Source organism: Equus przewalskii, chromosome X (assembly GCF_037783145.1).
Source record: "Equus przewalskii isolate Varuska chromosome X, EquPr2, whole genome shotgun sequence".
Lineage (NCBI taxonomy): Eukaryota > Metazoa > Chordata > Mammalia > Perissodactyla > Equidae > Equus > Equus przewalskii.
Window position 1 is genome coordinate 87,076,939 of NC_091863.1, and position 16,230 is coordinate 87,093,168.

General features: G+C 48.6%; 1 protein-coding gene across 9 annotated transcripts in view; it reads right to left on the reverse strand.

Annotated features, from left to right (window-relative positions):
* Positions 1-16,230, reverse strand: part of COL4A6 (collagen type IV alpha 6 chain) — a 256,608-nt gene that overhangs the window by 5,527 nt on the left and 234,851 nt on the right. For 3 of the 9 annotated variants that reach the window (XM_070603818.1, XM_070603817.1, XM_070603822.1), the window contains 15 exons: positions 14,476-14,646; positions 13,605-13,748; positions 13,034-13,159; positions 12,379-12,560; positions 10,413-10,476; positions 9,748-9,822; positions 9,133-9,240; positions 8,932-9,039; positions 8,293-8,364; positions 7,850-7,975; positions 3,941-4,057; positions 3,443-3,604; positions 3,157-3,255; positions 1,396-1,542; positions 587-703 (listed from right to left, as the gene is read on the reverse strand). In XM_070603818.1, coding sequence (XP_070459919.1) covers positions 587-703; positions 1,396-1,542; positions 3,157-3,255; positions 3,443-3,604; positions 3,941-4,057; positions 7,850-7,975; positions 8,293-8,364; positions 8,932-9,039; positions 9,133-9,240; positions 9,748-9,822; positions 10,413-10,476; positions 12,379-12,560; positions 13,034-13,159; positions 13,605-13,748; positions 14,476-14,646 — 1,818 coding nt within the window. The remainder of the gene's footprint in view (positions 1-586; positions 704-1,395; positions 1,543-3,156; positions 3,256-3,442; positions 3,605-3,940; positions 4,058-7,849; positions 7,976-8,292; positions 8,365-8,931; positions 9,040-9,132; positions 9,241-9,747; positions 9,823-10,412; positions 10,477-12,378; positions 12,561-13,033; positions 13,160-13,604; positions 13,749-14,475; positions 14,647-16,230) is intronic. The other 6 variants (XM_070603820.1, XM_070603821.1, XM_070603819.1 and 3 more) reach the window with 3 other exon arrangements.

Below are 16,230 nucleotides of genomic sequence, written 5' to 3' on the forward strand. Positions count from 1 at the left end.
TGCAGGCTCTCATAGGAGATAACTAAGTACCTGCCAAATCAGAGGCAGCAAAAGCAGAGTTGGGATTAGCAGGGCAAAATCACACCCTCCTCTCCTGCCCATGGCAGCTGTGGCTAATCCATCACACCACTTCCCCACTGAGCCTCAGAACGGTTCTCTACTCAGGACAACTGATTTGCCACCTCTCATATAAAAGGGGAGGTAAGTATAACAGCCATACCTTATCTCAAATTTTCTTAATCCTTGAACCACCCCCCTCCTAGCCACATCAGAATCCCTGGGTAGAAAAGGGGAGGTGCAGGGCAGGGGGCTACACTACCGTGTACAGTCATAGCTCTTCAGAGCTGAAAGAGAACCCAGAAAAGGATTTGGAACAGTCCTTTGCCTTCCGGAACGTAGGGCTCTAATCCTTCACAGGCTCAGAACAGGGTGGGAGTGAATGGATTAGAGCCCAGTTTTCCAGCCTTCTGGTAGTGTCAAGTTTTACCACCAGGTTTCCCAATTCTCAGATTTGAGATTTTGACCCACCCCCAAGCCTTAAACCCTCATAGAAGCCCTCTGCCCCCTAGTGCCAACATCACCAGACCTTCAAATCCTGGAGGGCCTTGCAGTCCAGGGAGACCAGGGTCACCAAGAGCCCCAGGAGGGCCGGGGAGTCCGCTGGGGCCATCTTTGCCAGGGATTCCAGGTAAACCTTTAGAGCCTGCAGAGAGAGAAGGCCCACAGCGGAGTTCTCAATGGGGAGCATCTGGAGGAGCCCTCCCTGGACAAACAAGAATTGCATGTCATGCCCAGGACTCACCAGGAGAGGGCGCACTGCCATCATCTTGGAGTGCACGCTGAGCTCAGGGCTGAGCCCCCTGGGCTAGTCCTTAGGTCAGGTCCCTGCATCTCGGCCCTGGGACTGCCGTCTGAACGTAACCCTTCTGAGCCCCTTCACACCATTTCCTCCTCCCTTCCTCTCATCCTCCCAGTATGCAGGGCCACTGCTGGCGTCCCGTGTCAGCAATGAGGACACCGAGCCCTGGACAGACTGCTAGCTTACTCCAGTTGGGGCAAAGCTGGGACTAGAAGTGGGGTTTCCTGTCCCCCAGCCCTGGGCTTTCTCCATTGCTCTTTATCCTCCACCACACTCCCTCTTTCTCTCAGCAGAAGATTAGTGAGGGACAAGCTGTCTGCAGTAGCTGCTATGCTCTGCCCACACATTCTCTAAAGCCAAGTACAACTGCTGGCCCATCCTCCTGGCAAGAAGTTTGGGAGCTCTGTGAAGGAGCAGAGGAAATGCTTGATGAAGGTGCCCCCTTGGAGCTCGGGTTCCCAGCCAGTTGCTTCAGCCTCTCAGTCGAGGCTATCTCAGCTCTCTGAGAAGTCCCCTATTTCTGGCACCCTCCTCACCTTGTAGACCTACAGGGCCTTGAAGCCCAGGGTCCCCTGTGAGGCCAGGGATGCCATCAATGCCCGGTAGACCCATGGGCCCGGGAGGAACCTGGATGGCTTCTGCAATTGGTGTTTGTCCAGGAGCACCTCGGGGGCCGGAAAAGCCTGTTAGTGGGGGAAATGGAAATGTCAGGCGTAGGCAGAGGACGTGGCCAGAGTGAGTCCCCAGAAGCCTTCTTTTCGCCTCACAGTCACCAGCTTTCTGCCCTTGTTTGTCCCCACAGTCCCCACTGGATACTGCCAGGATGGCTCTCACAATACTTTACACAATGTCCTTTTTAGCCATCTATCTCCTTAAGGGGTATAGTGATAGTCCTTGAGGACAGGGACTGGGTTATATGCATCTTGTCTCCTCAGGCTCAGGCTCAGGCTCAGGCTCAGCACAAGACCTGGTATGTGGTAGCCAAGTCAGGATATGTTTGTTGCAAATATGGTGGGCTGAGCCTTTGTTTAGAGGTGGGGTGGTTGGTTTACTCCCTCACTGGTCAAAACACAGTGCCAAGGAGGCCAAAGGGATGCATTTAACCCCAGAGGTTCAGGTGGCATCACAGCCTGGGACCCTGACCCTGGCCAGCTGTCTAATAGAAGCCAAATGAGCCAATTTGCTTGCTAATCCATTGAAAAGTCTTTCTCGAGTGCCTACTACATGCCAGGCCCTGGCAGATCATGGGATAGAGCAGTGAATAAGACAGACCTTTATGGAGATTATGGTCTGGTGATAAAGATGAAAAATGCACGACCTGACAAATACCATTAATCTTACTGAAGATTGTGAGAAGTGCTATGAAGGAAATGAACAGTGGAGTGACAGTGGGAGAGAGAGGAGGGGGCTATGGGGTAGAGAACCTGCTTTAGAGAGATTAATAAGTGGCCTCTTAAAAGCAGTGACATTTAAGCTGAGACCATTAAAGCATTAGAAGGAGCCAGGGGAGCAAGAGTATTCCAGGAAGTAGAACTAGCATGTGCAAAGGCCCTGTGGCCAGCCAGGTGTGGTGTTTTTGGATAACTGAAAGAGGCTAGTGTGGCAAGAGCACAGTGAGTAGCAAAGGGGAAGGGCTGGTGATGAGGATGAAGAGGAAGGCATCACATAGGGCTTTGTGGCCATGGTTTATTCCCATGCCATGGAAAGTGAGTGGATGATTTATGTTTTTATAAGGTCTCTCTGACCCCTGTGTGGAGAAATGATTGTTGGAAGAGGTGCACAATGGACGCAGGGAGACCAGTTAGCAGGTCACTGCAGTGATTCACGTGAGAAATGTTGGTGGCTCAGACCTGGGTGGTAGCAGTGGAGGTGATCAGAGGTGAGTGGATGCATGGCATTAAGGAGGTAAAACCCTCAGGGCTTGCTAATGGATTGGATGTGTGTGAGTGAGGGGGGTGGTGGTAAAGGATGGAAAGGATCGTTCTTCATTTCTGGACTGAGCAAATGGGTGAGTGGTGATCTGAGTGCAAACCCAATGCCCACTCCTGTGGAAATAATGCAGAGAGGGGAGGTCAGTGTCAGGATCCATGGTGGCAAAGCAGCAGTGTCCTTCAGTCTTGGGAGCTGACGGAGGCAGAGGTATCCCCAAAGCGGAGAAACCAGCTCCCTGGAGTAACTTGATCCAGCTGCTTCTGGCATCCAGGCTTTCTTGGCGGTGAGCAGTGACTCCTGAAGGATGTTGCCCTCAGACCCCTCCCTTGAGCTCAAGATCAGCTCAGCACATGCTCTCAACTCACCTCTTGGCCCTGTCTTCCCCTTCATCCCGGGAAATCCTGGGTCTCCAGGTGGCCCAACCTTGCCTGGAGTCCCCATGAAGCCAGGCTCACCTCTCATGCCTGGCAAAGTCCAAAGGAAAGCAAGTCAATGCCTGGCGTGGTGGTGCTGGTGGTGGGGGAGTTGAGACTAGGCAGAGGTGAGGATGGGAAGAGCATTATCAGCTGGCCTCTCTTCACAGGGCTGCAGGAAGGGGCCATCTCTGACTGTGGAGTGGAAAGGGCCCAACAGCCAGCCAAGCAGCCATACCTTTCAGTCCTAGCTCTCCAGGGAGGCCAGAGAAACCTGGAATTCCTTGGTCTCCCTTGGGCCCTTGAGGGCCCGGAATTCCAGGGAAGCCAGGGTCTCCCGGGTCGCCTTGATCAGAGGATGGCCCAGGGGGCCCTCGGGGCCCCTGGGGGCCTGGTCGGCCTAGGGATGAGATCAGAATAGGGATGAGGGCAGGTGAGCAGGAAGTGGCCGCTGCTGAAGGCCTCGGGACTGATAGGAAGCAAAACCCATTCCCAGGGCAGAGAATGTTCCCTTGCCATCTGCGGGGTCCCAGTGCCAGACCTTCCCAAACCCTTTTAGCAAAATGCAGCCTGTTCCAGTCCCCTGTGTCCCTGCTAGGGGAAGGACGTGAGGCCGAGCAGGCTCATGTGTGTCCAGCAATAGGGATGGGGCTGGACTGCACACATGACCTCCCCAAACTCCCAAACTCTGGACAAAAGGCGACAGCCAGCCCTCTCTGGGGCTTCCTGTCTTTACCTCGTTCTCCATCTAGGCCTGGTCGCCCAGGGTCGCCAGGCTGTCCTGCTATGACTGAGGGCAAGGAGAGGCCTGGGGCCCCAGGGAGACCAGCAGAGCCCTGGAGACCTGGGAAACCTGCAAAGAATAGATAAAAGGGGCTGCATGGGTCTTGTGTGCCCTGAAGAGGGCCAGGCTCTCTCAGAGAAAATGGAAGTGGTGAGGTAGGATCCAGACCAGCGAACACCAGCAGAGAACTCTTCTCCCTTCATTCTGCCTTCACAGCCAGCAGATGAAGGTAGCTGACAGGGGCTCAGAGACTCCTCTCTCCTAGCAGGCGTTGCATTTAATTGGGATAGAGCTTCAGAAAGTTCTACCTCCTTGACCTCACTGGTAATGGAAGTCTTTTAGACAGATTTCCCTCAAATCAGGAAGAAAAGAGGGCGTGACCGTGCACCTGGAATTGAAGTTTGCCAAAGTGTTTTTAAACCTACTCTCCCTGTCGCAGAACATTTCATTAAGGTAGCCAGTTATGTCTGATGCTGCTCAGAGAAGGTTACAGACCAAGGTGGGCGCAGGCCCCAACCAGTCAGAACAGACACTTGCTCCATCAGAACGGAGGCAGCAAGGGTGCTGTGCCTCCTGGTGTCTTCTGGGACTAACTTCTGTGTCTTCTAGGCAAACTGTCAAACACTTTTATAGGCAATTCATGATATTAGTTGAATGCTTGCTTAATTGCCTATAGAACAAATTTGTCTGTATTAAATCCCTTCCCCCTTTTGGCCAAAGAGAAAAGCTTATTTATTAGAGTAGATACAGAATACTCGTTTGCTCAAATTTTAATACTGCTGTACGTGTTTTCTGTTTGTGGAACGATTTCTATTATAATATGTTCAAAATCAAAAATCTCAACTTAATACAAAAGATTTATTGAATATGCACATGTTGAATACATAGATGGTAATCTTGATGGGAAAACACATCAAAGCCAGGTATACAAATGTAGAGTCCATACTATACTTGTAGCACGGAAGAAATGTATTTATTATTGTGGTATATTCTGGAATATATTCAAATGAAGAGGAATAGATTCAAACTTGTTGATAAATTGTCCTGGTGGTTGAGATTCTTATTTTTTGTTTGTGACAAGAAAATGCAAAAATATCAATATTGAATTTTATTTTTCTGACAAGAAAAGCTGAAAATATTAATGTCAAATTCCTCATATTTAGTTAAGAAAGGGCGAATCCATGAAAACTTGTAAAGAAAGGTGGTAGATTGGTCAATTCAGGTGTTTTTAACAGCTCATTAATTAATCGAATGCTGAGGGAATGTAGAGAAGGAAAAAAAAAATTTTTTTTAAAGTCTCCAATTATTATAGGTCTGGAAAGGAAACAAAATTAAAAAATAAAAAATAAAAATAAAATAAAAAATAAAAACTAGTTGCAAAGCCATGCAGTTCTACTTTTAGTATTGTCAATTATGTCTTGATGAACCTTGGAAGTATTTTTCTTTATCACAAAGATAAAAATCTGAAAAGAAAGACATTATATATTTTTCCTGAAAATATAGCTTTATATATACACACACACACACACACACACACACATATATATATATATATGCTGAAATTACACAAAACCAATAAACAAGACACCACATATAGTAGAGTGTGGGCAGCACACAGATTATAAAAAGTTCCCATGGCAGATTTTGGAGCTGCCTCCTCTTTCTACCTGTTTCTTGATTTTATAATTACACGAATATATCATGAAACCTGAAATAAAGGTACTTGACCTCAAATAGCAAAAAAAAACAAAGCTCACGTATTTCTTTAAGAATAAGACGCTTTAAATGAGCACATGAAAATGCAAGACGGCATATTTTTCTGACTCATTTCCGTGTCAGAGCCTTAAAACAACATGACATACACAAATGCAGCCTCTAAATATTTAGAGCAAATATGAAAATGAGGGGTGTCATTTAAAGTTATTTAGATCAAAGTACTGCAGGGACAGAGACGGCTCTAGGAAGTCTTCTTAGGGGTAAATCCTCATCTCACACTGATTTCTATGATCAAATGAGAGATGTGTGCCCACAGAGGGATAGGGTATTTACCGTATTCTTTTAAAACAAATTGTTTTAATTAGATAGTGAGAAGAGCAGAAGAATATTTATAAATCGTATGTAAAAAAAAATCCAGCTACAATGAACATCTGTGTTCCAACTGCCCAATGTAAGGAAAAGAAGATAGTGTTACCTTTGAATTTCTTTGCATACCCTTCACAGATCCCACCACCTTCTCCCCCTTGACAGGAGGCAGGCACTCCTGAATTTTGTGTTCAGGACTCCTTTTCAATCACAGTTTGACCGCGCGTATTTGTATCCCCAAACAATATACTGGCTGTTTTTGCTTATTTATAAATGTTTATCAATGGAATCATACCAAATGTATTCCTCTGCGACTTGCTTTTTTTTTGCCGAACATTATATTCCTGAAATGTATCCATCTTGACATGTGCTGTTTACTGTATTTGTAATTGTGATTTTGCTACCTCAGATGGCTAAAGGAAATGCATAGTTTAATGACTAGGCTTTCATAGTCAAGATATGACAACAGAAAAGGCAACGCCCCTGTGCTTCTCTCTGGGTCCCCTCTTCTCTAGCTCCTGTGAAAGAAGCCACACAATCTCCCTGCAGCCTCAGACCCCGTTTGAGCCCTCACTCTGGAGGAGTTGATGGCTTTCAGAAAAGAACAAGTTGATCCATTCCCAAGGAAAGCAAACACAGAGACAGCAGTTGCACCACTACAAAATGCAGCAGGAAATGAATTAATGTCTGAATCGAGTTCCTGAAAAACCTACACCCATTGTACAAACATGCACATAAACAAAATGTGGTGGAACCTCAGGCCCCAGAACTATGAAGAACAGAACATTTTGCAAATCTGACTTCCCCAGTAACATGTAATGATACAATGGCCAACAATGCTTGAGCACCTACTATGTGCCTGGTGCTGTGCTAAGTGCTTTTATATACATTACCTCACTCCTCATTGGTTCCTCACCCAACCTATGAGGGAGAGTCTCTTATTATGCCCATTTTACAGACAAGGAAAACGAAAGGGTTCATTTGGGATTGAGGGGCAAGTAACTTCTTTGTTCAAGGTCATATAGCTAGTGAGGGAGGGGTAGGGCTGTAATTTGAATCGAGTGGTCTGACTTCAGAGCATATACTCAGCTGTGATGCTAGGCTGCATTCATTTCCTGTTTTTACATTGAGTAGGGTATATGTGAGTCTTCAGAACACTCCTAAGGAGAGTTAATGAATAAGCATTCATTATTGCTATTTCACAGGTGGGGAAAGGGAGGCTCAGAAAGGGACTTCAGACAATAACATGAGTCTGGGGCTGAGATTAGGGTGAAACCTGTTTTCCAGTAAATGCAACAAGTCCTAATTGAGTGCTTGCTGTGTGCCTGTTCTAGGGAGACATTTATCCTTAGTCTTGGGCTCCTTCTAGCAGCCACACTGTCTTCCCAGGGCCCTGGGAGTGCCATCCACACTGGACACTAAGGAACTTCTGGCAAATCTCTCGCTATGAGGACAAGCCCTGTCCCTCAGGATCATTATACTCAGGCTCTGGGCAAGTGTGCAAGAGAGGCCCTGAGGTTAATAGGGGAGAGCAGGAGGGAATCTGGAGACTAGAGGGGACTCGTTGAACTGTTCCCTGATAACCATTCCCAGAAAAGCCCTAGGCATGGCCTACCCTCTCTTTCTTAGCAGTCTGTTCCACTGAGTTCTGAGATTCCTAGAGATGTGAAGACATGCACAGCTCAACCCTGTGAGCTGCATGGGCCTGAGGAAATCCAACCCTGGCTCCCCAGCCCCGCCTTACTCAGCTTCTACAAGGCATGACTTGGGTTCACTTACCTCGGTCACCTTTTTGTCCTTTCATGCCTGGCTTCCCTGGGGCTCCCATGCTGATTCCTGGAGGACCTTTTTCCCCTTTGGGACCAGGCAGGCCAGCTGGCCCAGGCACACCAGTTATACTAGGTCCTAGGAGGAGATGCAAAGAGAGCAGGACAGAACTCAGTGGGGGTGACGCCTTCGTGCCTAGCTCACTTGCTGGAGGCCTGCCTGACAGACACCAGAGGCTGAATACTGAAATAACAGGAAGGAGAACTCATTCGAATAGAAGGACAAATCTTATCCTCCTTACTCCCCACATCAAGGCACCCCAAATTGGGGGCTAGCAAGGAGATCTATGAGTCCAAGGATATGAGATACATCATAGTCGAGAACTCATGGCCAGCTCCTGCCAGGCTTCTGGAAGGGCTGTTGCTCTTCTCCTTGCCCTTGAGGGTCTTCCTAACCTGGAGTTCCATGGGTCCCCTTTGTTCCTGGAAGCCCATTCAGTCCATGTAAACCAGGAAGTCCAGGGAAACCTGAGGGGAGAGAATATCAGAAATGGCTCCAGCAACTCTGAATCATGAAAGGTCAGGAAAATGCCCCAAGGGCATTGCAAAGTCCTCCTTTTAAAGACCATGGCCTTTCTTGAGGCATTATTTAATGCCCTAAGGGAGACTGGACCACCTCTAACCTCCACCCTCCACTCTAGGTTTTCCTGATGCTTATTAGAGACTAATACAGCTTGAAGAGCAGGGTGGTAGATAATTAGGTATCTTCAAGTACTCTGAGTGGCAATGCCAAGACCTTGAGTTGCCAGCTCTCAGAGACTCACTGCCCAATCTCTAAGTCAAGGAATGGCTACATACGCCAGGGCAACAACCTTCCTTGCTATTCTTTCCACGGACCAAGTTCTCCTCTACCCATTCATGCTTCCCTCCTTTCTTCCTCTTCATCCTTCTTTCCCATTATCTCTCACGTGGCCCAGTCAATGACTCCCCTGAATATGGCTTAACCCCAGCCAGTGTCTCCTAATGTAAAGTAGTTGTAATCCTTGTTTGAGGGAAGGACCCTTTTCCCCACTGCCTTCTTCCAAATACACATACCTTTGATTCCTACTAGGCCAGGAGGTCCCAGGGGCCCAGTTGCCCCTGGATGGCCTGGAGTACCCGGAAGCCCTGGATTTCCTCTCATGCCTGCAATCCCGGGGAGTCCTAAAAGTGAAACCAAGGCAGAAGTTCAGAATGGGGCATGACTTGAGGTTAATCCTAACTTTTTCAGACTAAAGTTGTCATGTAGCATGGTACCTGGGGAGCCAGGAAGGCCAACATCTCCAGAAAGACCAACTTTCCCATCTTCACCTTTGTTTCCTGGGAAGCCCACATCACCCACTAGTCCAGCTTTTCCTTTCACACCTATAAAGAAAATCAAGAAAAATGCTGTGATTAGACCACATTTTGGGCAATGTGTTCCTCCACGGGAGAGGGTGAGCAGGAAGGTAAAGCCACTTGAACTGCAAAGGGGGATAGATCCAGTGAAGAAATTCTGAAAAGGATCATGGCAGCTGTCTTCACATTTGAAAGGTGCCGCCCAATTGAAAAATAGGTAAACTTGTTCTGAGTGCCCCCAGAAGTAGAAACAATGGGTAGAAATGTTTGAGAAGCAGTTTAGATAACTATAAACTAAGGGAGTGGACACCATTATTCCAAAGGCCTTAGACTTAAGTCTACGAGTCTTGAAGGAAGAGTAGGCTGATTTGCTTGAGGAAACTATGGGCTGCCTGTGAGTGGATACATGTCAGGCAGGAATTTTTCTGCACTGGATAGAAGTTGCATAATTTGAGGTTGGTCTCCAGAATTCCTTCCAATCCTCAGTTTTGGGGAGTCTGTGAGACATATGAGACGAAAGTACAGCAGCCTTACCTTCAAAACCAGTCTCCCCAGGTTGTCCCTTGGGTCCTGGGGTACCGGAAATTCCGAGTGTCTGGCCGTGATCTCCTGGGGATATAAAAAAATTGTTCAAGTGGTCAGGAGAAGCTATAGCTCATTTTGTACAAAGAGATCTTCTGAAGGCAAAATCTTTTCAGATTTAATATAGCCAGAAGAGTTCCTTGACAAGATTACCTGTTGGATAAAAGGGGACCAATCACCAACAAAGAGCTGGGATGCTACCAGGCTACTGGCACGAAGTGCTGCTACATGCAGCATATTTCCATTGGGAAACACATCACTGGCTCATTATGGGCAGAGGAGATGATAGGAGGAGCTCTCAAACATGACCAGAATGAAAGAATGATGACAGCAAGGATGGGAAATTTTCCTGCTCAGTGGACTGGGTTCAGCAGGGGGAGAGACTGTCTAGAGCCGAGATTCTCCTCTGCTGCTGAGTCTAGAAAGCAGGTGGGTCAAACCATTGTTTGTCACATGTCTTTGAGGAAGAAAGACGACAAAGGGAGTTTTGCCAAAAGGAAAATGTAAATCAATTCACTTTCCCATATCCACAGAATCTTCCCCCACGAAAGCCCTGGGCCTGCTAGAAATCCACCTTGCTCTGAAAAAACACATTTAAAAGAGAAAATGCTCCTTACCTTTTGAACCTGGTAGACCAGATGCTCCTGGGAGCCCGGGCGCTCCATTGAGACCCTGTGAACCCTTCACAGCAATATGGGTATCATTATTTCTGCACAGAGCTCAGGGCCTCCCACCCTCTCAGCCCCCTTCCCTTCCGTGAGCCACTGTCTGAGGGATGTCTACTGTGTACTCTGTGGCAGGGGTGAACTGGGGGGCGGGGACGGAAATCCTGCACAGGGGAGGGTGATGAGCAAAGGTGGAAATGTATACTTAGAGTTTTAGGGAGACATTCTATCTGCAGATTAATCCTGGTCTTGTCATTCATAACTTCCCAATGCCTATCAAAATTGAAATCTTGGGAAATCAAGGTGTGGCTTTTTTAGGAAGTCTCTTAGAAAATACAGAATGTGACAGTCAGGCCAGGCACTTGGTGTGCTTTGCAGAGAATTTGCTACCTGCACCCAAGCCAAAGCTCTGGAGCCATTTTGTACAAGAAAAAGTGTTGCTTCACCATGTGGGCCTAGCCCCCTACCACAGGTTCCACAAGGAACACGAAGACTTTCTGCCACCAGGCAGCAGGCTGTATGTGTGCAGGTACTGGAGTCTGAATTTGGGCTAATGTTACCATTTTCACAGGAAAACTTGCCTTCATTGGCTAATGTCCAACACTGTGAGTCTGGGAAGTGAGCATGTCAGCTGTCATCAGTACGGTTCTTCCCCTGCTATCTGGTATGGTTTTGATTCATTTTAAGATGTACCCAGTAAAGACATATGCTACCTAGTGCCTTGGGTGGGAGCCTGGGTTCTGGGCTGGGTCACTATGCTCTCTGGGCAATTACCCAGAACACCCCTGCATTCGTCTGGCTTTATCTGCACATTACCATACCTACTAATTCTGAGCCTTTGCTCTTGCTGGGACTCCTCTCTGAACACCTTCCCACTTTGATTCCATTCCTCCTAGTGTGTGAGTAGTCAGGACCACGCAGTTGAGAATTATTTCTCTTGAAATTGCTTCCAGGATGTGTGTGTGTGTGTGTGTGTGTTCTCTGCACCAGGTAAACTGACCCTTTTAAGAGACAGGGACTTTGCCTGCAGGGAGCACAGGTGTTCTGTGATCCAGTTCACTTAGTCCCTTCAGTAGTACTACTATTATTGCTAGTATTTCTTCAGAGCCTGCCATATGCCAGATCCAATGCTGGGTGCTTTACATATATCATCTCACTTAAGCCTCACTACTGTCTGAAGGAGGTTTGAATATATTTCCATTTTTTATAGATGAGAAAAGTGAGGCCCAGGCAAATTAAACAATACGCACAAAATCACCGAGCCAATGGGTAATGGAGCTGAGATTCAAACCCAGGTCTGTCTCATTGCTAAGTCTACTCTACTACCCTGCCTTTCAAGAACCCAGAAAAGCTGGATTTGATTCTTGGCCAGTTGTTGCCTCTTGTGGAGGCAACAAAGACCTTTCTGAAATCAAAACATTGAGAAGTCTATACCGAATCCTTATGATGTGCCAAACTCAATGCGGGGTGCTGGCAGTGGGGTGCAGACAAAAGAGCATGTAAGGCAGTTCTTGTTCTCAAGTCCTAACAATCTCATTCAAGAAATCAGACCCACACAGGAGCAACTAGGATCAATATAAGCAGTGAGAATAGTAGAGTGCTAGCATGGTGGGAGCTCAGGGACTCCTGGAGGATCAGGCTTCTGGGCTGTGGCCTGAAGGATGGGCAGGTGTTAGGTAACTGCAGAGGAAAAGGCTCTGCTATGTAGTGGAGGGAGCATGAACAAAAGTCCAGAGGAGGGGACATTCAGGAAAGGGTCAGAGGACTCGTCAGACAAAAGGAGAGAGCTTTGTCTGGCGTCAGCTAGAGGAATGGGCTGGGAAGTGGGCTGGGATAAAAACGGTGGGCAATAGGGACATGTCTCCCCTGCTATGGAGGCCCTTTCCTGGTGGAGAGACAAAGATCTGGGCACACTTACACTTTCTCCGGGTATGCCTGGGAAACCTGTGATTCCAGGGGACCCCTTCAGGCCAGGTAAGCCCCGTAGTCCTGTGGGACCAGGGAGGCCTGGTCTCCCAATAAGTCCCTTGATGGTGCTGGGGAAGCCAGGAGGTCCAGGTAAGCCTGGTGGCCCAGGACGGCCAGCTACTCCTTTGTCACCTGGGAAAGAAGCAAACAGCTTGAAAAAAGACTCTGGGCAAGAGAAAATCTGCTCCTCAGGGTGCAGGTGCCCTGGGTCACAGGCAGGCAAAGTGCAGGCTTGGCGACAGTTAGTGTGGAGGTGGTGGGGGGAGGTGCCTTCAGCCTTATGGGGCACGAGTCTAGGCCACCCGAGCTCTAGCACTGGAAAAGCTGCTCAGTGCCCATGCTCCACCATCTGCCAGGCCCCTCTAGGGCTGCAACAGCCTGTGGTTCAAAAACTCAGTTCCATCATGGCAATGCAAGCTGACAGTCTCAAAGTCCAGGCACCCCTCAGGCCCAGGGAAGGCAGCCTCCTTGGATTTCCTGCTGCCACCCACACTGCCGCTCTGGGGGCCTTGGACTGCATGCAGGGCCTATTCTCAGGAAAGAAGTAAAGTTTGGTCATAGAACCTTTCTTGGGCATTTCTCCTGCCCATTCCCTGCCCCAGCACCTCTGGGCCCAGGAAATCCGTTGGATCCAGCTGAGCCCCGAGAGCCTCTGTCTCCTTTGAATTGGAGGTTCAGCATTGGAAGTCTTGGACTGGGTAGTCCAACGGGCCCTGGGTCGCCTCTGTCTCCTGCAGGGATGGAGATCATGAGACCAGTATAAGAGGGAGCTTAGACACAGGGTCAGGCATGCACAGACCTGTCATATCAGCTCTTCTGGCACCACCCCCAAGCCCCCTTTCCAGCCCCTTCCAGCTTCTTCCCTGCCCCCGTTTCTCCAACTTTGCATTTATGTACATGGTCTCTCCTTTGACAAGCCCAAAGTCCACTAGCAACTTTAGACCCTACTCAAAACCCTCCTTCGCTGAGCATCTAGGGAGGTACGACAAGGCCTCTGACATGCAGTGCTAACTCAGAAGTGATGAGGTCTTTTGGTTTAAAAGGACTTCATTTAGGAGCCCTAAATCTTATTATCTAACACAGGGTTGGTACAAGCCACACGAATGACAAAGTTGACAAACAAAATGTCTCCTGGGAAGCATGGATGGCAATTCCAGAATTCAGTTCCCAGCTCACCTTTCTCACCAGGGCTACCAGTCCGTCCAGATGGTCCCACTCTTCCTGGTGACCCAGGAACTCCCTTTAATCCACTTGCACCAGGAATACCAGGGAGACCTGGCATCCCTGGAAAACCTATCAGTCCAACAGACCCTTTCCCACCTGTTGAGAAACAAGAGCTTTTATTGTTATCCCTGTTTTACATACAAGGAAATGGAAGCTCAGAGAGGTCAAATAACTCACCCAAAGTCACACAACTAGGGAGCTGCAGAGAAGGGATTCAAACCCAGGTTTCTCTAACTCCGAAGCCCAAGCTATTAGTCACTACACATTATACTACTTTCCTGAACATGGACATGGCACTAAGCAACAGAAAGGAAAGAAGAGGTGGGTACTTCTCTTATGATTCACCAAGTTAGAGCCCTTGTGTGGCAAGAAAAAGAAAAAAGACCAGGGCTAGGAGTAAGGAAGATGAACTCTAGCCTGGCACTGTTGCTAACCAGTTGCATGACCTTGGACTAGTCACTCTCTCCTGTATAAAATGGAGATGCCTCCCGTTCAGTCTCTGGTGTCCAGCAGGACAATCACAGAAAATGAGAGCTATCAGACTCTGTGGTAGGGGTCATGCAAATGAGCAAACCCAGTGTGGCTGTTACTGTCCTGGGCTTTATTGGCCATGCCCAGTGTTCCACCCAGCAGGCAGTGAGGGTGACTTACCTTGGGTGGGGGTCTTCATTTAGCACTAGCCTTGTCCAATTATCTTGCCACAAAAAGCCCTGCCCACCTCCCTCCTTGTTCCCCTTTCCTAAGCAGGGAGGAGGGGGCAAGCTGGGCAGCACGGATGCTTGTTTTTGGCACCCACTGGTGTCTTCCTGATTGCTTCACTTACCCTTCAGACCTGGCAGGCCTGGCAACCCAGTGACCCCTGGCAAGCCTGAGTTCCCCAGGAAGCCAATTAGCCCTGGAGCTCCAGGAAAGCCTTTCAGCCCAGGGAGACCTCTCTTTCCAGCTGATGCAGGGGGACCTGTCTCGCCCCTTGGACCTTTCTTTCCAGGATGTCCTGAATCAGCACAGGAGAGAACACAGGACAGCTGTCAAGTGAAGCTCTGTCCAGATCTGGGCCATTGCCCATTCCCATGGCTTCTGGTTGGTTGGCTTGTTGGGTTTTGTAAATGGCCCCTTAACAATGGCCTATGCAGGCTGCTAACAGGCAGAGTTCTTAGTTGGCTGAAGTATTAGCACCTACCACCCAGAGCGCCACACCAATGGCTATTACTTCCAGCATGGCACAGTAGCTGGCAGGGTGAGCAAATCCTTTATGATTATAAATTATTCCTCCTTTATGAATGTGATTCACACTTTAGCCTCTGAATGGAGCTCTGGGAAGCCAGGGTGGCAACTAGACTCTGGTTTCCTGGTACTTCCAGTCTGAATCACACCACAATGGCTGTTTCCTGAGCCAATCGGTGAAGTAGAGGTTAAAGGGGAGCCATTGTTTCAGCCTCACAGGGAGCCATGGATACAGGGCTGCCCTTTTAATCCCTCATGCAAGCAGTTAAGTCAGCCAGTTCCTTGGCGTTAAGGTTGAAAGACCCCCTAGTGCCAAGTACTGTAGAAATCCCCAAGGCCCATTTGGTCTCCTAGGTATTCTGAGACTTCTTTCACCATGCTTTAAGTTGGTCAATGGGATTAACCTCCTGAGCTGCTGCCAAAGTGGAATGTTCAGGTACAAAGCAAGAAAATTAAAAAACCAAAGGATTAAATCAGTGACGACAGAGGTATTCGGGCCCCCAAGGACCTAAATGAATGGCTGACTTGGCTTTCTATGGATTGAAAAGCATCAAGTAGCTGCAAGCCCCAGGATTCTAATGGGAGGCCATGAAGGGGACTCCATAACAAGGGAAGGAAATTCAATGGAGGCCAACCCCACAGCATGAGTTCAGGGACCCCCGGCCTTGCCAGGTTATAGTGTATAGTCAGATAATTCCCTAAGTGGCAAAGCTGGTGGGGGTGTCAGTCTGTGAGCTTGTGTGCCGTTTTCTCACCTGGACAGCCTATGCGAAGACCCCAGAAACACAGAAGGACAAAGGGGATAAAGAGGATATTAGTGGCTCTGCAAAACTGCAAATTCAGTCACGTGGCCAGGAGTGAGGGGGGATGATGTAGTCACCGAGACAGGGTGAGGAGGGTGATACAAGAAAAAGGCAAGCTGCAAACACCAGGCTGGGACCAGGGCACGTCAGGCCGCACTGCCCAGTAAAAGACACTCTGCCCACGGGGCCTCAGAGGCATGCTCACTGAGAGGCAGGCTGCCAGCACGGTCACCCTCTGCTCGAACTTCTCCCCCAACCCAAAGCAGGCTCCTCATGGCCCCAGTGAAGGCAATGGAGACGGGCTAAACCCATCTGGACAACAAGGGTGGCATCTCTAACTGGGAAAGGCAGGGGGAGGCTGGAGCATGAAAAGGGGGAGTGAGGCCACAGGGGAGGGGGTGGGAGTGACTTGTGGTAAGATTTTGGAAGCTAAACTGCAGGAATCTCTTCTGCTTGGCACTGCAAGGGTCACTTGAGATTTGAAACTGGAGAGGTGAGGAAAGTTGAGTCTCCTAAACTCTGACCATGCCACGTTGCTGCTATTGCCCCTC